This window comes from Magnolia sinica, chromosome 3, assembly GCF_029962835.1.
Source record: "Magnolia sinica isolate HGM2019 chromosome 3, MsV1, whole genome shotgun sequence".
NCBI classification, from domain to species: Eukaryota; Viridiplantae; Streptophyta; class Magnoliopsida; order Magnoliales; family Magnoliaceae; genus Magnolia; species Magnolia sinica.
In genome coordinates this window covers 80,379,179-80,401,864 of record NC_080575.1, presented here as the reverse complement: position 1 = coordinate 80,401,864, position 22,686 = coordinate 80,379,179, and the positions used below count along the sequence as shown (strand labels likewise).

Below are 22,686 nucleotides of genomic sequence, written 5' to 3'. Positions count from 1 at the left end.
AAGTACAAGACCTAGAGAGCGGATCTTAGATACAACTTCGATCTTCTCTATAATGTATTCACGGATAATTCCTTTACCATCGTAGGATGAGCGGGCTAATTTATTCAAAAGAAAACCCACTTCAACTTTATCCGATTTCTTGAATCGGTTTCCCATTTTGGTCAGGAAGGCTTTGGCCTTATCCACTTTAGGCATGACACCTCTCATGGACTCAGAAATCAAATACTTTATGATTTTTAGGCACGTTTCATTTGATATAAACTATTCCTCGTAACGATTAATCTCTGATTCAGAGGTATCATCAGATGGTATAAGAGGTTCTGGTTTCACTAGGGCAAGGTCTAATTGAAGGCAACTCAGGACAACTTCAATGGATTCCTTCCAATGAGCATAATTAGATCCGGTCAGGGCAGGAACGTGATGTGTGTTAGTTGGAATTGAGACTGAAATGGAAGAGATATGTACTCACATTAGTGCATTATTACATAAAACAGTTCATTAATAGAAATGAATATCAGGCAAAGTTAATCAATTTAGTTGCTGAGGGAGGCATTAACTGAATTATTCAAGGTGAAGATGGGCCCAACCATCACATCCTGGCGAGGATCTGTTACAAAGGATCTGTTGCATCATCATCATTCCTCCTGTGGGAGGTAATGATAATATGTCAGTGGTCCTCCTGAACATGAAGCTAAACGATGTCAATTATGTAAATCTGAGACACTCAATACCTGTGGGTAAGATGAGTCTTTCAGTTTTACATCATCAGCACCATTTATTTCACCCATTCATGTTCCTGTCAAACGGTAATCGTCTATGTTTTCGTCATCGTATGCATGAAACGTGAATACAACTACATGCAATCCTTTAACTGAATCCCAATATTACAAGTCTGAATTTGTGAAAATTTTCACTGATTGAGGTTACTATGGTGGCTAACACAACCAGATTCAATCTCATGAATTTTGGACTTAGGATTGCGATCATAATCCTACCCTCAACGGATTATATCCAAATCAGTCTGATATGGACCACAAGGTCATTGATATTGATTATTGGAAAATAGAGGAACCTTAGAGAGAAATAGACGAATATGTTTCGCTCTCTATGTTCCAATGTTCTATATCAATTCCTAAAGGTGGGTAATGGGCTCATAACTGAGCCGAATCAAGACTCTATATGATCAGTACATGTTTTAATGAGCATTACTTATCTAGCTCCTGACACTCACAAAATATAAATAGTATTAAACTTTATAATTTGATGTGTAGATCCATCCATGGGTGTCCATAAGATGGACGGATCAATCCATAATCTTAATATTCATTAAATGAAGGTTATGGTCTTTATTATTTATCTAGTGAGTGAGCCAGATTGTACGCTTATTATGAACTAAACAGATGACCCAGATCTAGGATATAAATCTCAAAATGTCTCAAAGGAGGCCTTCATGAATAACTCAAGAGATGCAGTCATTCGGCCTACAACTAATCTCAATTGAATGTATATATAATGGTCCGAAAGAATGGGTCCCACTGGCTGCATGAGAACTATGGTTGAATGACCAGGACATACATAATGGGCCTACATACACGGTCAGGCCCTACAAATATGGGTCCAAGAGAATTGGTTGATGGGTGTATAAGGCAGACCCGAATGACAGGAGGTTGGATCCGCAGATCTGAACTGATGTAAGTTGGGTCTGCATACCTGACTATAACCCTAAACAGGTAAAGGCGTCATTCCAAAAAAATTTCGGATTGCGAGAGAGAGAGGGAGAGAGAGAGAGGTGAGCCGCTCTCGCTGTCCGCCCGATGCGACGAGAAGAGATCCAACTTCTCTCATCAGCTGGATCTCTAGTAGATTTAACTATCGCTGTAGATATCAATGGAAACAGTGGTTACACCTACTGCTGCCATTGATGAAGATGGAAGCTCGAGATGTCGGAATGGCTCTTGGTGGTGGAAGAAAAAAGAAGAAGTGGTGAGCCATCTCCTTCGTTTGCATATTCGAGGTTCGACAATGGCTATCGGTCCAACAGATCAAGGTAAGTAATAAGATTGTTAAGATCTGACAGGATTAAAATCCTAATTTATACCGGATTTGAGGTTTACAAGTCCCTAAGGGCCAATTGGGGTTATGGGATCCGTAATTCCCCAGTCAGATATGAAAAACCCTAACGTTGGATCTGGATTTGGGGTTCTGGTTCTAAAATCCCCAATTACTGGGTCTGGGATTCGAAATCCCTAATTTCATGTTTTAGGGAATTGGAATCAGAAATCCCTAATTATAGAATTTGGATTCGAATTGGAAATCCCCCAATTACTGATATGGGTTTCGAATTGGAAAACCCTAATTACTGATATGGGTTTCGAATTGGAAAACCCTAATTACTTGAATTTGGAATTTGAATCCGTAATAGCTGAATCCGATCATCCATACCTATGCACAGTGGCTCTGATACCAAGTGTTCCATTATCTTAATGCGGAAATCTCTAGAATCTAACTGTGCATAGGACATAGAGATCAAAGGGTTTAGATGGCTTACCTATCTGAGACGCCATAGTTGAACACCAGAAATATAATACCAGGATCTTCCTCTCCATCACACCCTTATAGAAGAAATTGATGGGACTGAGCTTATCTCTTCACTCGGTGTAGGATCGGGGACCCAACCTGCCTTATTATATAGTTAGTGGGATGAAGAGATTTTGAAACCCATCACAACTCTATTCCCATGGCTGCACACATTACAATCCTACTAGTATTCAAACAGCTACCTTCGTATCGCAGCTATGGCATTCCAACCCCTTACGCATATTAATCTAAAATCATAACGCAGTGGGGTCCACTGGTATACCCGTTTACATCATCCAACCTTTAGGATAGTCTGGACCTTTGATCGATGAGGCCCACCTCATAGAGATCTTACACAAGGCCCAACTCGTGAGGCCCACATTGATGTATGTGTATAATCCACGCCGCCTATCCTTTTTGTCGTGTCATTTTAAGGCTATGGCTCAAATATTAGCCTAATCCAGAGCTCGTGTGGGCCACATAATAGAAAATAATGGTGAAAGTGTCACCCACTGTTGAAACTTTTCAAGCTCACTGTGATGTTTGTTGGAAGTGGACACTGCCCAAGTCAGGACTTCTTGGGACCACGGCGAGCTGGCCAACAAGGTGGATGGAATGGATCCCTCCATTGTGGGCCTTAGGCTATGGTACCAATGGTTAGCCTTTCATTCGGTGAGTAAAGGAAGTGAATATATGACAACCATGACCCTTAACACATCACAACCCCGACCATTAACACATGACAACCCGACCCTTAACACACGATAACCCCGACCCTCCCAACCCCGACCCTTAACACATGATAACCTCGGCCCTCACAACCTCGACCCTTAACACATGACAACCTTAAGGGTTGAGATTGTCATTTGTTCACTGCCTACACTACCAAAAATGGATCAAAGGCTACGGATTAAATCCGTAGTGAAAGAATGTTTTAGTCAGTAGCCATTGGTACCATGGTTGTAATGTAGTAAGGGTCGAGGTTGTCATGTTATAAGGGTTGAGTTCGAGGTTGAGGTTGTCATGTTATATGGGACGAGGTCGTGGTTGTGTGTTATAAGGGTCGAGGTCGTGGTTGTAATGTGGTAAGGTTTGAGGTTGTCTTGTTATAAGGGTCGAGGTTGTGGTTGTAATGTGGAAATGGTTGAGGTCGTGGTTGTCATGGGTCATGGTTGTCATGTTATATGGGTCGTGGTTGTCATGGGTCGTGTTTGTCATGTTATATGGGTTGAAGTTTTCATGTGATGTGTCGAGGTCGTGGTTGTTACATAGTAAGGGCCGAGGTTGTCATTTTATAAGGGTTGTGGGTCCTGTCGTGATTTATGTGTCGAATCCAATCCATCCATTGGATTTAGAATTTAATTTAATGTCATGGGCCAAAAAATGAGTTACATCCAAAAAATTTATGGCCCCCCAAAAGGTTTTCAATTTCACTGCTTTCTATGGTGTTGTCCACATGACCCTTTGATATGCTGATGGGAACATCAAAGGACCTACTCGGGTGTACCAGAGACGGAGACGACCACCCACGTCAGCGCAACTTTCTTTGTGGATGGGAGATGAGTTCCAAATGGGGCCTGCTAGGCTATTTTAAAGACCTCACATGCATTGGACGTGCATCAGGAAGACCCCACCTTGGGATGATGCATGTGGGCTGCTTAGGAGATTATTTTAGTTATAGGATTTCTATTTCGTGTCGATCCGACCATTGAATCTTGTCGATCAGGCCATCGGGCCACCAAATCTTTTTAGATCTGGGCCCCTTGGACTATGATCTTGCTTTCTTTATGATTTTTGTTATTTTTAGGAGTTATTTGATGGTTGAAATTAATAATATATATTTTAGTTTTCTTATTTTGGATGATGGACCACTTTACTTAAGTGAGTGGCATAGTTGTAATTATGCTGAATTTTAATTTCGAATTTTTTAATTATAAAACCACAAGGGGAGTTGCATTCCAACCCTAGTGGTGTTATTGAGAAGAAAGAAAAAGAGAGAAGCTCTCTTGTGTGAAAGAATTTTCGTCCTTATTTTCTAGAGTTTTTATTTTTATTTTTTTATTATTAAAAACCCTAAGGTACATCCTTCATCTTCCACTTCTTCGAAAGGTATTTTTCGTCTTACATCCTTACTCTCTCTTCTTCGAAAGGTATTCTTCTTCTCTTGTCTTCCTCTTTTCCCTTCCATTACAACATTTTAAACCCTAGATCTTCAATTTCCTATTTTCCCCAATTTCTAAAAACCCTAATTCCAAAATCCTCAATTCCCATGAACCCTAATTTTCCAAATTTCAAATTGTCCCCTTCCCAACCCTAATCATAAAACCTACTAGTCATTCCCTTGAGTGTGGAACATGCCTATGCTAAATTGGAAGTTCTATCCTTTCATCGAGCTTAGTTTTAATTGATTTATGTGATTTCTTAGCATGCGGGCATGTGATTTAGATTAAATTAGATTTTATTTCCCATTGTTTACTCTTAATTACTTGGTAGGTTAGCATCTTTTGTTAATTGAATTACTTTATGGACTCTTTCATAATCTCCACATTGCATGCTAGCATTAAATCATGTGTCTTGCATCATATGCCTCATTTTTGGGCTCATTCCTTAAAATGATCTTTCAAAATGAATGGACGGTGTTGATAAAATATATACATCACAATGGGCCCAATAAAACCATCCATCTTTACATAGGTCCGATTACCCTACCCGCGTCACGTCACATTATATTGACGCGTTTACATTGATGTTGATTTCGAGGGAAAAGCTTTTTCCAGGTGGTTTATACCACCATAAGCTATGTTGGGCCCACCGCGATATTTGTGGAAAATCCATTCCATCCATTCATTTTGGAAGATAATTTTCAGACATGAGACAAAAAATTGGACAGATTTGAAACTCAAGTGGACCACACGACTAGAAATAGTGGAAAGTAATTGCCTACCATTTAAACTTTTCCAGGCTCCATTGTGATGTTTATATGCAATCCAAACTGTTCATAAAGTGGCCCAAATGCTCATAAACTCCTTACCATGAGGATGAATTGAAAGAATAAAAATATTAGCCTGATCCAAAGCTTCTACAACCCTATGAATGTTTCAACTCTGGGTGTACAATCTCCATTGTTTTCTGTTGTGTGGCCCACTTGAGCTTTGGATCTACCTCATTTTTGGGCCCATGTGATAAAATAATTTGACAAAACACGTGACTATCACTCAAAACTGATCATCGATTCAAGCGAACCCACACACGCAGATTGTATGCACAACCAACACCCACCAATTCTGCCAAAAATCATCCGTGAAAAAATGAAGGAAAATAAATTGGAGAAAAATGCACCAGCACATAATCACAATTTACAAGAGATGCAAGATTTACCTAGTTCACCATGACACGCTATATCCATAGGCAAAATGGCAAATCAAATGAATCCATTATCAAAAGGAGATTACAAGGGTGGCATGAGTTACCTCTTCTTCTAATGCAGGCCCACGACCCACCGTAGGGCCCTACATGTGCTGATTTTTACTACTTATTTATAGATTTGGGTTCTAAATATCAAGAGATACAATTTACTATTTGTGGGAGATATGGGAGAATGCGATGGATGATGTGGGGCTGATTTAAGGATGTGATTGAAGGTTTTGAGGATTATTTCCTAGATTTGCTTTTACTGTTATTGGGCTTTTACCATTTTAGGTAGATTAGATTGATTTGAAATCAACTATGATTAATTTGAAATCTTAGTTGGAAGGATCCTTGTTGAGGTTAGGTGGTAAGCATTCCAAAATTTTCTGACTGTGACTTTTTCTTAAGTATTGTAAGAAGAAGTTTGATATTAATAAAGTATTTCTCCTTCTTGATGCAGGCCCGCAACCCACCTAGGCCCACTGTAGGGCCTGGCAAGAAGTAGGCCCATAGCCCACCGTAGAGCCCAACATGTGCTGATTTTTAGGCTGTTATCTATAGATTTGGGGGCCTAAATAAAAGATTATAATTTATTATTTTTGGGAGATATAATGGGCCGATTTAAAGATGTGATGATGATGTAATTGAGATGATTGAAGATATGGGCTGGATTTAGAGGTTTAATTGCTTCTCATGCTTGCTTTTCATTAGAATTTTGACATATGAAGAAAGATTAGATTAGTTTGTAATAAATTGTGATTGATTCTCTTAGTTGTAGAGATTTCAATTAAGGATTCATTTAGGATCTATAAAAGGGTGGTGGTAGTGTAGGAGTTAGTAATTCGAGTAGTTTTCTAAGTGTGTTTTTTCTTGAAGTTTTTTGTAAGACAAAATGTTGATATCAATAAAAATTCTCTCCCTCTCTACTCCATTGTTCTTGTGAGTATTCTTTGTTTAATTTCTTGCAATTTGGGTATCGAGATCTCATTGACTTGATAATTGGGTTATACTATTTTGGTATCAGAGTGGGTCGTCTTTGGGGATTTTTTGACTCTACGTCATCTCCTAATGGCATCGAAAGAGGTGGCATAGGAAGAGTTCGCGCAAGTAGCTCAATTGATCCGCACACTCGCAGAGCGGGTAGATTAACTCACGTATGGGGTATGGAACCTTGCTAATCAAGTGAGGGAGCTCCAACGTGGAGGGAATCCGGAGACTAAAGTTGGAGCATGTGGACATGTAGGGGAAGGCCCCTACTAAAGTCCTAACCAACAACGGGTGGCCCTAGCTTATGAAGATGCCAATGATCAAATCCTTCGTTTGTTAGAACATGACGAAGAACCCATAATTAAAGCAAAAATTCTAGAAATGATGAAAAGATCCACTGAGTTAAAGGAAAAGTTGGCAACCGAAGTGATTGAAACATTAACGTTGGACATACCCTTGAATTCACCAATGGATCAATTGATCGATCCAATGATAGTGACAATCACAATGATAAACATGCAAGTAGGTCTCAATACTCAAATTGAAACGCCTTTGCAAAAGAAGACTGTGGCACGAAAAATGAGGAAAATATTTCAGGATCAATGAAGAGTTTTAAAGTTACAACAAACAAGTTTGCACCCACAAAAACATAGGTGAAAAAGGCATCATTTACAGTTGATTCCAACAAAAGTTGTGTCGAGCCAGTGCTTAGGGTTACACCATCAACTTCCACCATAGAAAAATATGATTCATCGTAGAGGTATTACAAGTCTAAAGGTTGAGATTGGTTTCCAACTCGATGACAAGTTCCTTCGAAGCTGGGGAGAATTGATGCAAGTCCGCAACCCACCTAGGCCACGAACCATCAAGGCCCACTGTAGGGCCGGGCAAGAAGTAGGCCTATAGCCCAACCTGTGCTAATTTTTGGGCTGATTATCTACAGAGGGGCCTAAATAAAAGATTATAATCTACTATTTTTGGAGATATGGGGGACTGATTTAAAGATGTGGTGAGGGTGTAATTGATATGATTGAAGATATGGGCTGGATTTAAATATTTAATTGCTTTCCATGCTTGCTTTTCATTAGAATTTTGCCATATGAAGAAAGATTAGATTAATTTGTAATAAATTGTGATTGATTCTCTTAGTTGTAGAGATTTCAATTAAAGATTTCTTTAAGATCTATAAAAGGGTGGTGGTGGTGTAGGAGTTAGTTAATTCTGAAAATTTTCTAAGTGTGGTTCTTCTTGAAGTTTTTTTTTTTTTTTTTTTTTTAAATTTAATTTCTTGCAATTTGAGTATCGAGATCTCATTGACTCGATAACCGGCTTGCACCACTTCTCTACTCAAATATTCTTGTGAGTGTACTCTTGTCCATTTCTTTTTGATTCGGGTGTCAAGATCTTTTGGACTTGATACCGTGTTCTAGCATCTTCTCTTAAACAAACCCTATGAAACTCTTATATCGCCATCTTCACCGGCCGGAAGATGGCTTTGGAGATCACTTGGCTATTAGGATTCAACCAAGAAGAAAAACCTTTCTCACGTCACCCTTTTCTCTCTCACACTCTTACGAAACCCCATCTTGTTTTTCACCCTTCAACCCAATATAACTCGCCCTTTATAACAATAACGATTAATGAATGAAGTGTTTAAAATACCCTCCAAAGGTGTACACATACACAAACCCCTACTCCATAACAATATTACAAATTATAACACACTGAAAGGACTAAATACACGTGACATTGATTTTGGTAACATACACCAACATTAGTATACTCTGGTTCTCAAGTTTGACAAGTTGTGTGCATGATCTAATAATCCTTCCCATTGGTTTCTTTTTTCACAATGTGGATGGAGCATGATCCAAAAGTCTACCAGGTTGAAAGATTCTAGAGACCAATATAAGTACCCTGTATTTCTTGACATGGATCAAAGGTTTAAGATTTTCCAATCAACGAGAATTTTAAGTAGCCCATCCATGGTTGGGCATAGTGTACCAATGGTTTGGATCACTAGGTCATGGGCCCCACTTGTTAGAACTAAAATCTCTTGTATACTGTGCAAAGATGTGGGATATGTATCATAAAATTTCTCATGATGATGATGATGGTGATGGTGGTGGTGGTGGTGGTGATGATGATGATATTCCAATGGGGACCTATTACGCAATGCTTGGTCAACAATTTTGAACAGTAAGCTCCGGTTTTCAGTTTGTACAGTGTGCCCTTGGTTTAGATATCTGAACTGTTGATATTTTCTGGCCCTATATTGGTGCTATGCAACAACAATCTCCTAGAAGGGGAAGTCCTCAGAATTCAATTGGTAGTAACATATTGATGGTCAATAAATAAAATACAACATCAGTCCCTTTTCAACCAAAAAGAAAGACCAAATATTGTATGACCAGGATTACCTTGTTAGATTGTTGGGTATTGTCTCTTTGGGCTTTGGTCTAGTGGGCCTGTGTTCTAGGGCTTGGGCCTAGTTTCATATTAGTGTTTTCATACTAATAAAGATGGTGTGGGAGAGCTCTTCTCTCTAATCCAACCATTCTCAAAGTAACATGGTATGAGAGCCAAGATTCAACATGCATGGGCCATCCACAGTGAGGCCCATTGTATCAGCTGTTTGAACCATAACCATGGGCCTTACCTGTACAAAATGAAAACCTAAGCATATTGTACAAACCCTTAGCCTGAGCATCATATAATACCTCATCCAATTATAGAATGAGGTAGATTATATGATGTTTGACTAGAGGTCCAACAAAGCAATGGTAGAGGTGGAGCCCACCTTTCGGTAATCTAATCTGTTGCTGGTGGGGTCCTCCATGGGACAGGGCATGCTCCAGTACCTCCCATGTCAGATTATAATAGCCATCCAATTGGTGGCTTGCAAATGGAACAATTATGGCTGACAGTTCACAATTAACGGGGGCCCATCAGATGGTTCGATCATCCGATGGGGGGATTTTCTTACTCGTGAGTCATTATGCTTACCACCATATGAATGGTTTGGATCAGCAAAGGGTGAGCTCAAATGTATGGTTTGTTGGGCCAAGCAAATTGCTCAAGCAAATAATATATGTGTCCACTTCTAGAATTTAATTTCAGCATGTTCAAGATTTCTGTTTGCTACTTCAGTTGCTTCCTTGATCAAGTTGTCAATATCTTTTGTATCAGAATTTCTTATCAGTGGATGAAGCTGAAAGGACTGATGGAGTTTTGTAATTTGGAAATCATCTCTGATTAATTTGAGTCTTTTATCTGATTCATCCGATCTTACGCAGGGGTGATATGGAAAGGGGATAGTCTGATTGATGGTGTGCCCGAAACTTTGGACATGCTCCGTTCAAGGGTTAGTATCGGTTGGAATTATCGGTGTTGATTTATTTATACTGATAGTATGATGTTGAAATGTTAAATTGGCTAATGAATATTTTACATGTATTCTGCTTTAGGTGTAGATTTATATAAAACGCATGTATGCATCTGTTTGTATACATGTTTGTGTATTATATATGTCAGGCTGGTCCACCCATCAGGAGGGTAAAAGTGTGCATCTAATGTGGACAGTTGGCCCTGTTTTCTGACGAACCACTTCTGCACATGATGACTGCATATGCCCAAGTTTTGGAACAGATCATATCGCAAGTAGGGATTGCCTAATGAAAGGCCTTGATGTTGACGCATGTTCCATGTTGGCATGTGTGGCTAATAATTATGGCAAGTTCAGATGTGCGAGTTCCCTTATCAGGGTTCCACACTTCAAGCTTTCAGTTGCAAATGCCATCTCTCGATTAAGGGCCCGTTTGGTTTTCCAATTTCAATGGTCCGTTTGGTTTTACAATTTCAATGGTAAATGGCTGTAAATGGGTAATGATTTTTACTCTTGTAATTGGGTGGTGATATCACTTACATTTGACTGCAATGATGATTTTGCTACATTGTTTTACCCAGAAATCACTGTAAAAATGTAGTTTTTAATGTGAAAATGTAATGATTACAATTTACTTTACCTACTTCCTTTACAAGTGTATTTGACTCTTGATTTTTGAGCCATAATTCTTGTTTAAACAAACACTAGGAAATGATAATGATGGCTCATTTACTTTGCATTTCATAGGAAATTGGAAAACCAAACAGGCCCTAAGGTACTTAGATGATTCAAAAGTGTGAGTAATAATAACTTTAGATCTACTAATAAATGAAAGGAGTGCAAAAAATATCCAAAGCAGGGCAACAGGAATATTATAATTCAGGCATGAAGAAGTGTAATGACAACATTTTTTTTTCAGCTAGTTCCCTAGCCTTCATATTTTTCTATGACAACTACAGTTTCATCATATTCCTTCTGAAAGAACTTAGGACAAACAGATGTTTCACGTACTGTTTGTCTTGTTGGTCATTTTGTTAGAGATTGCCATGAACGTAAACCACCGTGTATTCTCTTCCTTGAGTGAGTAGTGAAAGTGAACCTTTGTCAGCTGTCACTCCCATTTACAGTAGCCTGTTGATTTTAAAATATGGATTTTTGGTTCTTATGTGCCAGTTTCTTGTTTTCTTTCAGGGCAAGAGACTAGTATTTGTTACAAACAACTCAACAAAGTCCCGGAAACAATATGGGAAAAAATTTGAGTCGCTAGGTCTTAGCGTGAATGAGGTTAGCTCAATAATTGTTATTTCCAAGAATCATTTATGTTTGTCTTTGCACATGTTTAATTTTGATTGACTTATCTCAGGAGGAAATTTTTGCGTCATCATTTGCTGCAGCTGCCTATTTGAAGTCCATTAATTTCCCAAAAGATAAAAAGGTATGGCATCACCTCGTTCTCTTGGTAGCTGTCTAATAAAAATTCTTGTTCTCTCTTAAAAAAAGGAATGGCTTTGTGAATACGTACACACCAGAAATCCCCAGTTTCAGTTAGTGGTCAGTTGGAATCTATAATGTGTGAATTGGATACTCTGTTATTGGTTTGGTTACATGTTCTCTTTGCTTTCCAAGCATTTGGAATATTATAATTGAGACTGCATTATTGCTTCCTATGGCTACTCTAGCCAATGGTCTCCTATTTAGGGATGTCAACAGGTCAGGTTCGGGATGGATACTGGGATACCTGTACTCGGACCTGACTAAGAGGATCAAATTTGGTTTGAATTCTGGTACTTTGTATGTGGTACTGGACCATGTCTGATTGTATTCAGATATCCCATCGGGTTCTGTCGGGTCTAATTTCAAACATGAATTAGGATTCAGAATGGAACTTGCATTCTAATCTGGTCTAAAATTCATACCAGAAACATACCTTCTGTACGGTTTTTAACTAATAATTATAATATTATAAAGGATAAAAGAAAATCATATATTTGGGTACCCAATGTGTTGCCTTTTTCTAATTGAATCTCAGTTGCTGAACCTGAATCAGATCAAATTATTAACCTGGCCCAAAATCTGGATCCAGATCCAATTAAATTGGATCAGATACTTCGGGAATCCAAGGATCCAGTTGACAGCTCCACTCCTATGAAAACCCAATTAACCCATTACATGTGTATACTCATAACCAGGTTGCATGATTAATATGGCATGCAATATGCATTATAAGATGTATGTATGGTTTAAGTATCACCAAGTTTACTCCACATCTGTGATGTAATCAACACTCACCAGCTTCCCACTCAGATAGCCTTGATGAGACATCAATTTTCTTCATTATGGCATTAGTGCAATCTATCCTCATTTTCATTGTAAGAGTTCTTTTGTTTTCATTTGATAGAATTCACAATGCTGAAATCTGCTGTCTACTTTGTGTGGTTTAGTGGCATATCCTGCCAGTTCTCTTCTCCTACACTATGCTATTTGCATCGTGCATTGTTTTCTGAATGATGTTGACCATCTTTAGCAGGCGAGATCAAGTTATACATTATGGATGCTTTAACCGTATTATGCCTTGCTTTCTAATAACACTTGCCTATTCATGATGGCATCTCTTAACCTTATTCATGTCACCCAATGTTGGCCATAAGTTTTTTTTTTTTTTTTTGGGCAGTTGGACCTCTGTGATAGATTAAGAATATATATTGTTGTTGTTTCTATGAGATGGGTGATAGATATCTATCCCTCTACCTTCGTTTCTAATCACACTAAGAACTGTAATGTGAGTTAACATGTTCAGAAAATCTAAAATGCATTACACTTTTGAGATTTCATTTTTACAATGTTTTTCTATTGGAGGAAATAGTCTGTAGAGATCATCTTTCTAACTTTGGGTTACTGATGTGTGCAATTTTCATAATTTCAAGCTTTTCAATCTGTACATCATCAAATGCTGCCTTCTAGCCAATGGAAAAGATAAAAATAAAAAAGGAATTGTGCATTACTACATTTCTTATGGACTGTAATCTGGTTGAATACATTTACCGAAAGTGGATGTCCAACATATAAATTATGAAAAGGGATAATCACCATACTTCTCTGAACTGTTCTTCACTGTAATTCAGGTTTATGTAATTGGTGAGGATGGCATTCTGAAGGAGCTAGAGCTTGCTGGATTTCAGTACCTTGGTGGTCCGGTATGTTTATACTCCATTAGTATAGGTGCACCATGGGCAGTATTGTCAAAATCCTACGATTTATGATTTGAGTCGAATCTTAAGCAAAATGATTTGAATCCCACCTTTGAATCCCTTTTTATATGAATCTTATGATTTACGATTCAAATTATAGTTGTTCTCTTTTATTTTAAGCTTCACTTGGCTTTCATTTTATGTTTTTAAATTGGTGGGGGCTTTAAGAATCGTTTAGAAAAAAAACCTTTTCAAAACAAATAAAATAAAATAATACTAATCATTTAGAAAAGGTAAATTATTTTATTTTATTCTTTATAAGAGATTAAATGATATGTATTCTCTTCAACATTAAATGGTAGAGCTTTTTCTTCATGATTTCTTACTTCTTAACTGGTCAAAACACCAAATTGATGTGTGACTTGTAATGTTTTATGGATGGTTATGATCATGTTGACTTATATGTATTGTGGAATGATAGTTAGAAATCAAAATATCTTCTTCTTTCTTTTTTTTCCCCAACATGATTCTACATTCAAGAAGGTAACTTGAACATAAATTATTAAAGGATCCTTTTATGGGTTTTAAGGAAAATATCATGAAAGACAAAAGAAAAAGAAAAAGAAGGTAATATGAGAATCCTTTAACATTATCATGACATGGTATTACTTGGTGCATATTAATGGCAAAAGGATGATTGTTGAGTTTTAAATTTTTTCTAATTTATTTATATTTTTGGTATATTTTTCAAAATTTTAAGAAAATCATTAAAAATATTATGATTTACGATACAGTCTGCGATTTGATATGATTAAACCCCTATTACTATTTGCAATACGATAATGATTTTGACAACATCGACCATGGGTAAAGGTATAACCATGAATGTGGAAGAATGTCTAGTGAATTGTTCATTCGTATAATATATCAGAAGACATGGAAATTTGGACAATTATTGCTATGCATGCGTTTATTTTTTTTTCAGGAAGATGGTGAGAAAAAGATAGAGCTGAAACCAGGTTTCCTAATGGAGCATGATGAGAGTGTACGCTTCTATAATTTTCTTGCTCCTAACATAACACTTTCTGGGTTTCTTTATTTTTCTGGTGCTTAGAATGAAGTAAGAACCAACAGTTCCTTATACCTCCCCAATTCTTATATTCCCAAATGTTGCTCATCTTTATTTAGGTTGGGGCTGTTGTGGTCGGATTTGATCGTTATTTCAACTACTACAAAATTCAGTAAGTTTTCGATTTTTTCTTCCCAACCTGTTGACTCTATTTGACTATTTTTTAAAATGATCAGTTGGCAGTATGCAAAATTCAACTATTTCCACTGAATTTATTCACCTCAACCTTTCTCACAGTTCTGTCAGAGAAATAAGAGGAACATGGTGTGTGTTGTTATATCCATGCTAGTTCCATGAATATACTCATCATAAAAATATATATGCTTCCATGACCAACATTGGGGTCATTAAAGAAATTGAATTTGTTTTAACTTTCATCAATTACTGGTAATACGATTCTATTTATCAGATTTGTTACTTCTAAATGGTCAGTATGCCTGGCAAGAGTAGTTTTCTTCAAGTTTAAAAGAGAATGCAAAGTATAGTTACTCCTGCTACCAGATACAGAAGACTGAATAAGCAGTAGGAATCATACAGAAGACTGAATAAGCAGTGGGAATCACCAGATACAGAAGACTGAATAAGCAGTGGGAATCACCAGATACAGAAGACTGAATAAGCAGTAGGAATCACCAGATACAGAAGACTGAATAAGCAGTATTTATCAATATGCCTCTATCATTTCTGACTGCACTACCCATACTCGCAGGTCCTGGATTGGCTTTCAAGCTCCGATTTAGGTGGAGCTTTAGGGTATCAAACAATGGTTCTTTTCATCTTAAATTCTCAGTAGTATGTATACTTCTCTGTCCCTGCTTCAGGGTCTCCTTCAAATAGTAGTTAAAATCTTGGATTTTGATGCCCCAAGCCTCTCTTTTTTTCTTTTTTGAAAAGTGAATTCATCTAACCACAAAAAGAAATACATGCCCAATAAGATCCGCAATGTGCAGCAAGCCCATTGATGTAATCTTCAACTATTGGTTTATATATGTTTTGAACTGAAATTGAGAATTAGACATATTTGACAACAACAGTTGGCCAAAACCACAGATTTTGTTCTTGGGACTATTTTATATGGTGATTTAGTTCACATGCTTTTTGTCATTTTCATGTATAAATCAGTGCCTTGTTGGATTTTGCTGTGGACATATTTTCACTTTGTAACTTTTATCTCTTATGATTGTTGTATGTTTTCTACTCTTTTGTAATAACCTTTGCCTGAATATCCATATTATATCTTTGCTTCAGACCACTCAATAAACCTAGACTGGGAAGAAATTTGAAATTCTATCATACGCTAAGTCAACTTCTCCCTTTGACGCCAATAAGCTAGCTTCGAGTATGCACTTATTGTTTCATTTCAGATAGACGGTGAATTACTTCACTGTAACAACAGCTTGCTTCTAGTTTGTGTAACTCAATAATTCTGCAGCCTTTCATGATGGTTTTTTTTTTTTTTTCTCAACTGTTAGGTATGGCACACTTTGCATACGTGAAAACCCCGGCTGTCTTTTCATTGCAACTAATCGAGATGCTGTCACTCATCTCACAGATGCACAAGAATGGGCAGGTTAACTTCTCCAATCTTTACTGCATTTCCTCCCTTTTTTTTTATGATAATTAATACCAGTTTAATATGAGGAGATTAAGCCATTAAGGATAAATATGATTGTTAGTGTGTATGGCCTAAGTTTCAATGGTCGGCACTTTAGCTTGAATTCGTTTTTCCTTTTAAAAAAAGCTTGAATTCGTTTTTCCTTCAAAAAAAAAAAAAACTCTGATTGTTATTTACATATTTATTTATTTCATACCTTCTGAGTAAAAGGGCTACTCTCTGCATTTCCTCCCTTTGTTTTATGATAATTAATACCAGATTAATATGAGGAGATAAAACCATTAAGGATAAATATGATTGTTGGTGTGTATGGCCTAACTTTCAATGGCCGGCTAGTAAAACTTCATTCTGAATGAGTTTTATCAGCATTATGAGTTTGAATTCGTTTTCCTTAAAAAAAAAAAAAAAAAAAAAAAAAAAACCTCTGATCACTATTTAGATATTTATTACTTTCATACCTTCTGAGTAAAAGGGCTGCTTTCTGTCAATTCTTTCCTATTTATTATCGTACAAGTGAACAGAACTATATTAGAAGGATCTTCTTCAAACCAAAATCAGTCCACACCATGACCACAAAGAAACTAAACCAACGTTTTAAAGACTGAACCTGGGGCTAAACCTGTGAGCTCGGCAGTTGGATTCGAACCGGTTTGACTACCAATCCATATCAGCTTCAACTGTGATGTCGTCACGTGTGATTTGTAATTTGTTTTAGAAATAATGTGTCAGCCAAAACAGTTCAACTGCTGGTTTGTACAGGTTTGCAACAATTTGAACAGTTCTCTAATTTCACCAGCTGTTTGACCTAACTGGACTGGTTGCATTGCAAACTCTAGTCCAACCTTGTTCAAAGTTTGAAACCGAGGTCCAGTCCAGTTTTAAAACACTGAGTTTTACCTTTAAGAAGAGGCCACCCAAAAATGTACACTATGATAACTCAGACACCATATTGCATTTTATATCCCTTAGTGATGAATCCGAATTGTTTCAGATGTTTAGAATGTAGAAATTAGGGTTTTGTTATGATAACTCAGACACCATATTCATGCAATAGTAAGATGTTAGCGTAATTATCATGTTCATGAGTATTCATATGCATGTTTAGAACAATAAAGGGATAATTGCAAACGTCTCCCATTTGCTTTATTACAAATGTAAATACCTCTCAGACATTAACATGTTCGTAAGTTTTGCTTGAAACAATAAAAGGGATAATTGTAAATACCTCACCTCTGCTTTATGACAACACCCTCTCCTCCCCCCACCACACACACACACACACACAAGAAAAGAAAAAACACTTCCCCTTTGTTTGAAACATTAGAGGAATCTATATGAAATGACAAAAATACCCTTGTTTGAGGAGTTTGCTTTTTGTGTTTATGAGGCCCACTGTTATGTACCATAAAATTGGGCAAAAGAATAGGCTAATCCAATCATCGGGTGGGGCATGCCATAGAAAACAATGGCCACCCACCCAAAAACTGCCAAATTCATGTGGAGGGGCCAGATAGTGGGATCGACTTAATTTTTGGGGTGTCCCATTTTCATGGTGGAATGACCATGCTGAATGGGTTGGATGACATGCACGCACTACGGTGGGCCCACATGTTTACAACTAGTTAACTTCTGAGATAGGGGTAAAACAGTCAATTGCTAAAAGATCACAATGTTGTTTCCTTCCGTGAGGGAATCCACAATGTATCTTTGAAACAGTGGAAGTATTTGTAATAATCCAAAACAGGAAGGAGGTGTTCACAATTGTCCTAAAATGGAGGGGAGGTGTTTATAATTATCCCAAGAATAAAAACATCTATTTTACAAAAATAGGTGCACCATATGCAGGAAGCATTTATCTATACAAGTAACTGGGAGTGAATTAATTGTACTTTTTCATTGACAAGTTGCCCCTACCAAATCCCTTTTTTTTTTCTTTTTTTTTTTCATTAGAATCTTCTACGCTAATCAACCCTGAAAAACAAGCCACTTATGTTTAGGAGTGCAAATGCTTTTTTTTTTTGGGGGGGGTGGGGGGGCATCTGGCTCAACCCACCATCATCGTCATCTAAGCCTTATTCTAATTAATTGTTCAGATTCATGATGGAAGTTATGGCATAAGTTTGACACCGGCTGCCAACCTAAGAGAACCCTTCTTTATTCGGGCTTGGGGTCAACAATGAGAGAACAATACTCCAACAAGTGCAATGTAATAGACTATTATACAAGTTGATTGCAAATTTACAATCATGCATCTAATACATGGGTAGATTAGAATCAATGAGTTACTCGACCCATTTAACAATTGTCAAAATTTTGGACATAGACCCCATCTATTAAATTTTGGGTTAGGTTTGGTCCGGATCCAAGTAAAAAAAAATAAAATTGGGGGACTGAGACCCAACCCATTTATCAGATGGGTCGAGTCTAGGTTGGCTTGACCCACCTTCATTGTCATCTAAGCCATATCCTAATTAATTGTTCAGATTCATGATGGAAGTTATGGCATAAGTTTGACACCGGCTGCCAACCTAATGGAACCCTTCTTTATTCAGGTTCAGGGTCAACAATGAGAGAACAATACTACAACAAGCGTAATGTAATAGACTATTATATAGGTTGATTGCAAATTTACAATCAGGCATATAATACATGGGTAGATTACAATCAATGAGTTACTCGATCCATTTAACAATTGTCAAAATTTTGGACACAGACCCCATCTATTAAAATTTGGGTTAGGTTTGGTCCAAATCCAACTAAAAAAATAATTGGAGGACCAAGACCCAACCCATTTATCAAATGGGTCGAGTCTAGGTTGGGTGAAAAATTACAATTGAGCATCGCACAACTGATGTTCTAAACCATCCAATTGATGATGGCTATCAATTTTGATGTAAAGAATAAAATGTCAGTCCAAATTCAACATGTAAAAATTAGATGGTTAGGTGAGTCCAATTTGTATGATTTTTGGTGTATCTCCATCAACAATAAGCCCATGATTTGCACACAATTTACATAGTCTATATTTTCTCAAGTAGTGGATAGGTAACCACGTTTTAGAAAGGTAAAAAAGGTAGTGAATCATCATTGTAGTCTAGCCCAAAAGGGGGGAAAAGACCTCATATGCTTAACTAATTTTCTTTTGGTTTTGGCTAGGTCTGGATTGGATCCATTTTAGTATTTACCCAAATGGGACCCAGTGTTTGAAATATTGGTATCGCGTTATGTATTGCATCCTTGGGATACAGATGCGTATCGGTTATCACATGGGATATATCATCTGTATCGAGTAATTTATAGCATTTTTTGGGAAACATGGGGAAACATTGGGAAAATGGTTGAATTTTTCAATGAAACTTCATTGAAATTTTCAATGAAAATGGTTAAAAAGGACCTTAATACACACTTTTAAATCATAACATTTCAAAAAAGAAGTGCACATAATAGGTTTCCTTTGTATAGGGTCTTTAGATATGCGTTGTCTGACTGAATTAATGCAACTATATTCAAATAGAATGCATAATATTTAGAGTGTATGTGATGATCATTTCATCAAACACTCCTAAACACTCCTGAACTAATGCAACTATATTCAAATTGATATTTTAATAAATTTTGATTAAAATAAATTTTATTTTCCAAAAATTGACAAGGACTTAACAAATCAGTAGACCAACCCTTATACATGCTTGATTTCATGTTTGGAGTGCAACATTGCACGCAATTTGGGAGAAATTGGGGTAATTTTGAATTTTACCTAATTTTTCCCAAATCAAACCACCTACACTTAAATTTTAAAATTAGTGTGTATGTAATGATCATTTCATCAAATACTCTTAAATATTTCGAAATTAGTCTCAATTGATAGCTAGTTAAAGGAAAATTTTGAAAAAAACGTGGAGAACATGAAGAACCAATGGATATCAAAATCAAAGCTCTAACTCCATGATTTTTCATGTAAAACATGAAGAACCAATGGATTTATAACCATTTGATACTGATTTAACATAACTTTAAAAAAACAAAAAAAAAAAGGATCGGAAATTGAAAATGCTCACTAGATCAATCATGTGGGATATATTGGCACTACCTATGCATTTCGTTTCGCACAAGTGGGATACAAGATATATCGTGGGATACATTAGCCAATATCGTCGATATTTAAAACATTGATTGGACCCATTAAAAAAAGGGTTTGGGTTGGGTCGGGTCGGGTTGGGTTGATTCCTAGAGAACCTAGACTCGTCCCATTTAGTACTACAGGTTAAACTTTTGGACTTAAACCCACTCTATGGGTCTAAATTTTGGATCGACTCACTAATTGTCGGGGAGGGTCCAATGACCCGTCAGGTTGACCCGACCCATTTGCACCCCTCCTTTTGTTTCCCTTTGTCATTTTTTGAAGACCACACAAATACCGAAAGGGCCTATATGTCCACATAAGCTACTGTAGAAATTGATCTCAAGAACCCAACTAGAGGCTTCATCATCCTCACCATCTAGAAATTGATCTTCTGCTCCCTCTCATTGGTGTTGAGCTCCAATTTCTAATCAATTACAAACTCAAAACTCCATGAAAATCCCTTTCAAAATGACTAGATGAATAATAAAATTCTTTTACGAGGCCTCATGTGAGACCTGACCCGAGTTCGCATGTGTGCATGTGTGTGTGTAAACATGCATCTCGTGTATTTTGGTCCCGCGGTCCTACTGGTCAAATTTCGGCGACCCGCGACCTTCGGATAATGATTGCGGTCACCCTTGAGTTTGGTCACGTAGACCCGACTCGGATTGACCTAAGACCTATGCCATTGCGACCGCATCGTCGCCGCGGTTCCAGCTCCGCATCTCATGCGTAAATCCGGCGTGTCCATCAAAAGTTATAAGCCACGCATTATTTGGACCGTTGATTGCATTTTTGGTGGGACCCACCTGATTGCACATTTCCCCATGTGCACTATTCCCCATGTAAGCCACCTTTAGCCTAGCAATGATGGCTTCTTATCTCAAGAAAACCATGATGAGATTAGCTTCTTTAGGCAATGATGAGCCACCCTATCCCATGAGCAATGATTATTTTCTCTTTTCAAAAACTCATCTTTTTCTAGAAAGTAATCATTTCAACTTAAAAAACTCTCTCATCTCCCTCTCTCTTTCTTCATTTCTCTCTTCTCCTCTTTGCAAATGCCCTCCAATGTCCTCCATTGCTAAACTTTTCCAGCCCTCTTTCCTCTTCTTTCCCCTTAGATCTAACCATCAAAGATCCATCATCACCATTGAACCTCCTTCCTTGAAGCTTAAGGAGCATGGTGGTTGAAGAATCTTGAAGATCCAACAAGTGGGTGAGCATGTAGGATAGATTGCATGGTTCTTATTTTCATAGATCTTTTGTTGCTTCATATGGAGAGTGTAGGACTCACCACATCAATGGTGAAGGTCCACCACTCCTTGGATAAGGTTTTTTTTTAGCCATCACTTGCATGCATGTGATCTTGATGGGGCCATTCTCCATGGACCCCATCTTGATGAGATTTCATTTCTTCTTCTCTTCTCCCCCTTCTGTGGTTTGGATGTAATGATTATGTGGCCCACCTGATGTGCCATGCAACCAGAATTTTTAAATTTTTGGAACATCCAGGCCCAAGTTGTTGGACACCCAGGCCCAACTGTGCTGCCTAGTTTTGCTGCTTGATTTGGAAAGCCTTTGGGCTTGATTTTATGGATTTTCTTGGGGAGGGGCTGGGCCTGGGAGTTGTGTGACACATCAGGGTGGACCCCACCTTATGGAATCTATGATTTATTTTCCATTTATTAATTTTTTTTGGGCTGATCTAGACAGCAACATGTTGCTGTCCAGATTGCTGGAATTTTTTTTATGCTGTAATGTATGGGTTGTAAGCCTTGTTTGTGGTCTCCTTTTCCTAATTTCTTAGACTTTTCTTTGAGGTGTGGACCCCACCTAAAAGTATGCTAAACCTCACCTTCAAATGTCCCTATTTGATCGCCCAAAAGGGTGGGCCAAGGAGGGTGGACGGTCCAGATTTTTCTGGACTGTCCAGCCACACTGTTTGCTGGAAAATCATAAATATCAGCCTGATTTTGAAATGGTGAGCCACCTTTGTGGACCCCACCTTACTGTATACTTGTATAGGAAGGTTGGCCTTGCATTTTTCCAAATTTACATAGACCTGGGCCCACTCAAATGGGGTGCTAAAGTCAGGGACAGCAGCATTGCTGCAGCAGGAAAATAAAAATCTGGACCTTGCTGTCCATAAATTGCATGAGTTAAATAAAATATTTTTACTATCCCAAAAATCTTAAATTTTTATAGGGAGGTGTCCCACCCATGGTAGGACCTATCCACACAATTTCAGGGCCAAGGAATCTTATTTGGGCA

The 22,686-nt window shown here is 37.6% G+C and overlaps 1 protein-coding gene across 1 annotated transcript in view; it reads left to right on the top strand.

Annotated features, from left to right (window-relative positions):
- LOC131240069 (phosphoglycolate phosphatase 1A, chloroplastic-like) overlaps positions 1-22,686 on the top strand; it is a 63,222-nt gene that overhangs the window by 6,211 nt on the left and 34,325 nt on the right. The window contains exons 2-8 of the mRNA XM_058238090.1: positions 10,269-10,336; positions 11,549-11,641; positions 11,721-11,792; positions 13,480-13,551; positions 14,531-14,590; positions 14,734-14,786; positions 16,147-16,244. Of these exons, the coding sequence (XP_058094073.1) occupies positions 10,269-10,336; positions 11,549-11,641; positions 11,721-11,792; positions 13,480-13,551; positions 14,531-14,590; positions 14,734-14,786; positions 16,147-16,244 (516 nt within the window). The remainder of the gene's footprint in view (positions 1-10,268; positions 10,337-11,548; positions 11,642-11,720; positions 11,793-13,479; positions 13,552-14,530; positions 14,591-14,733; positions 14,787-16,146; positions 16,245-22,686) is intronic.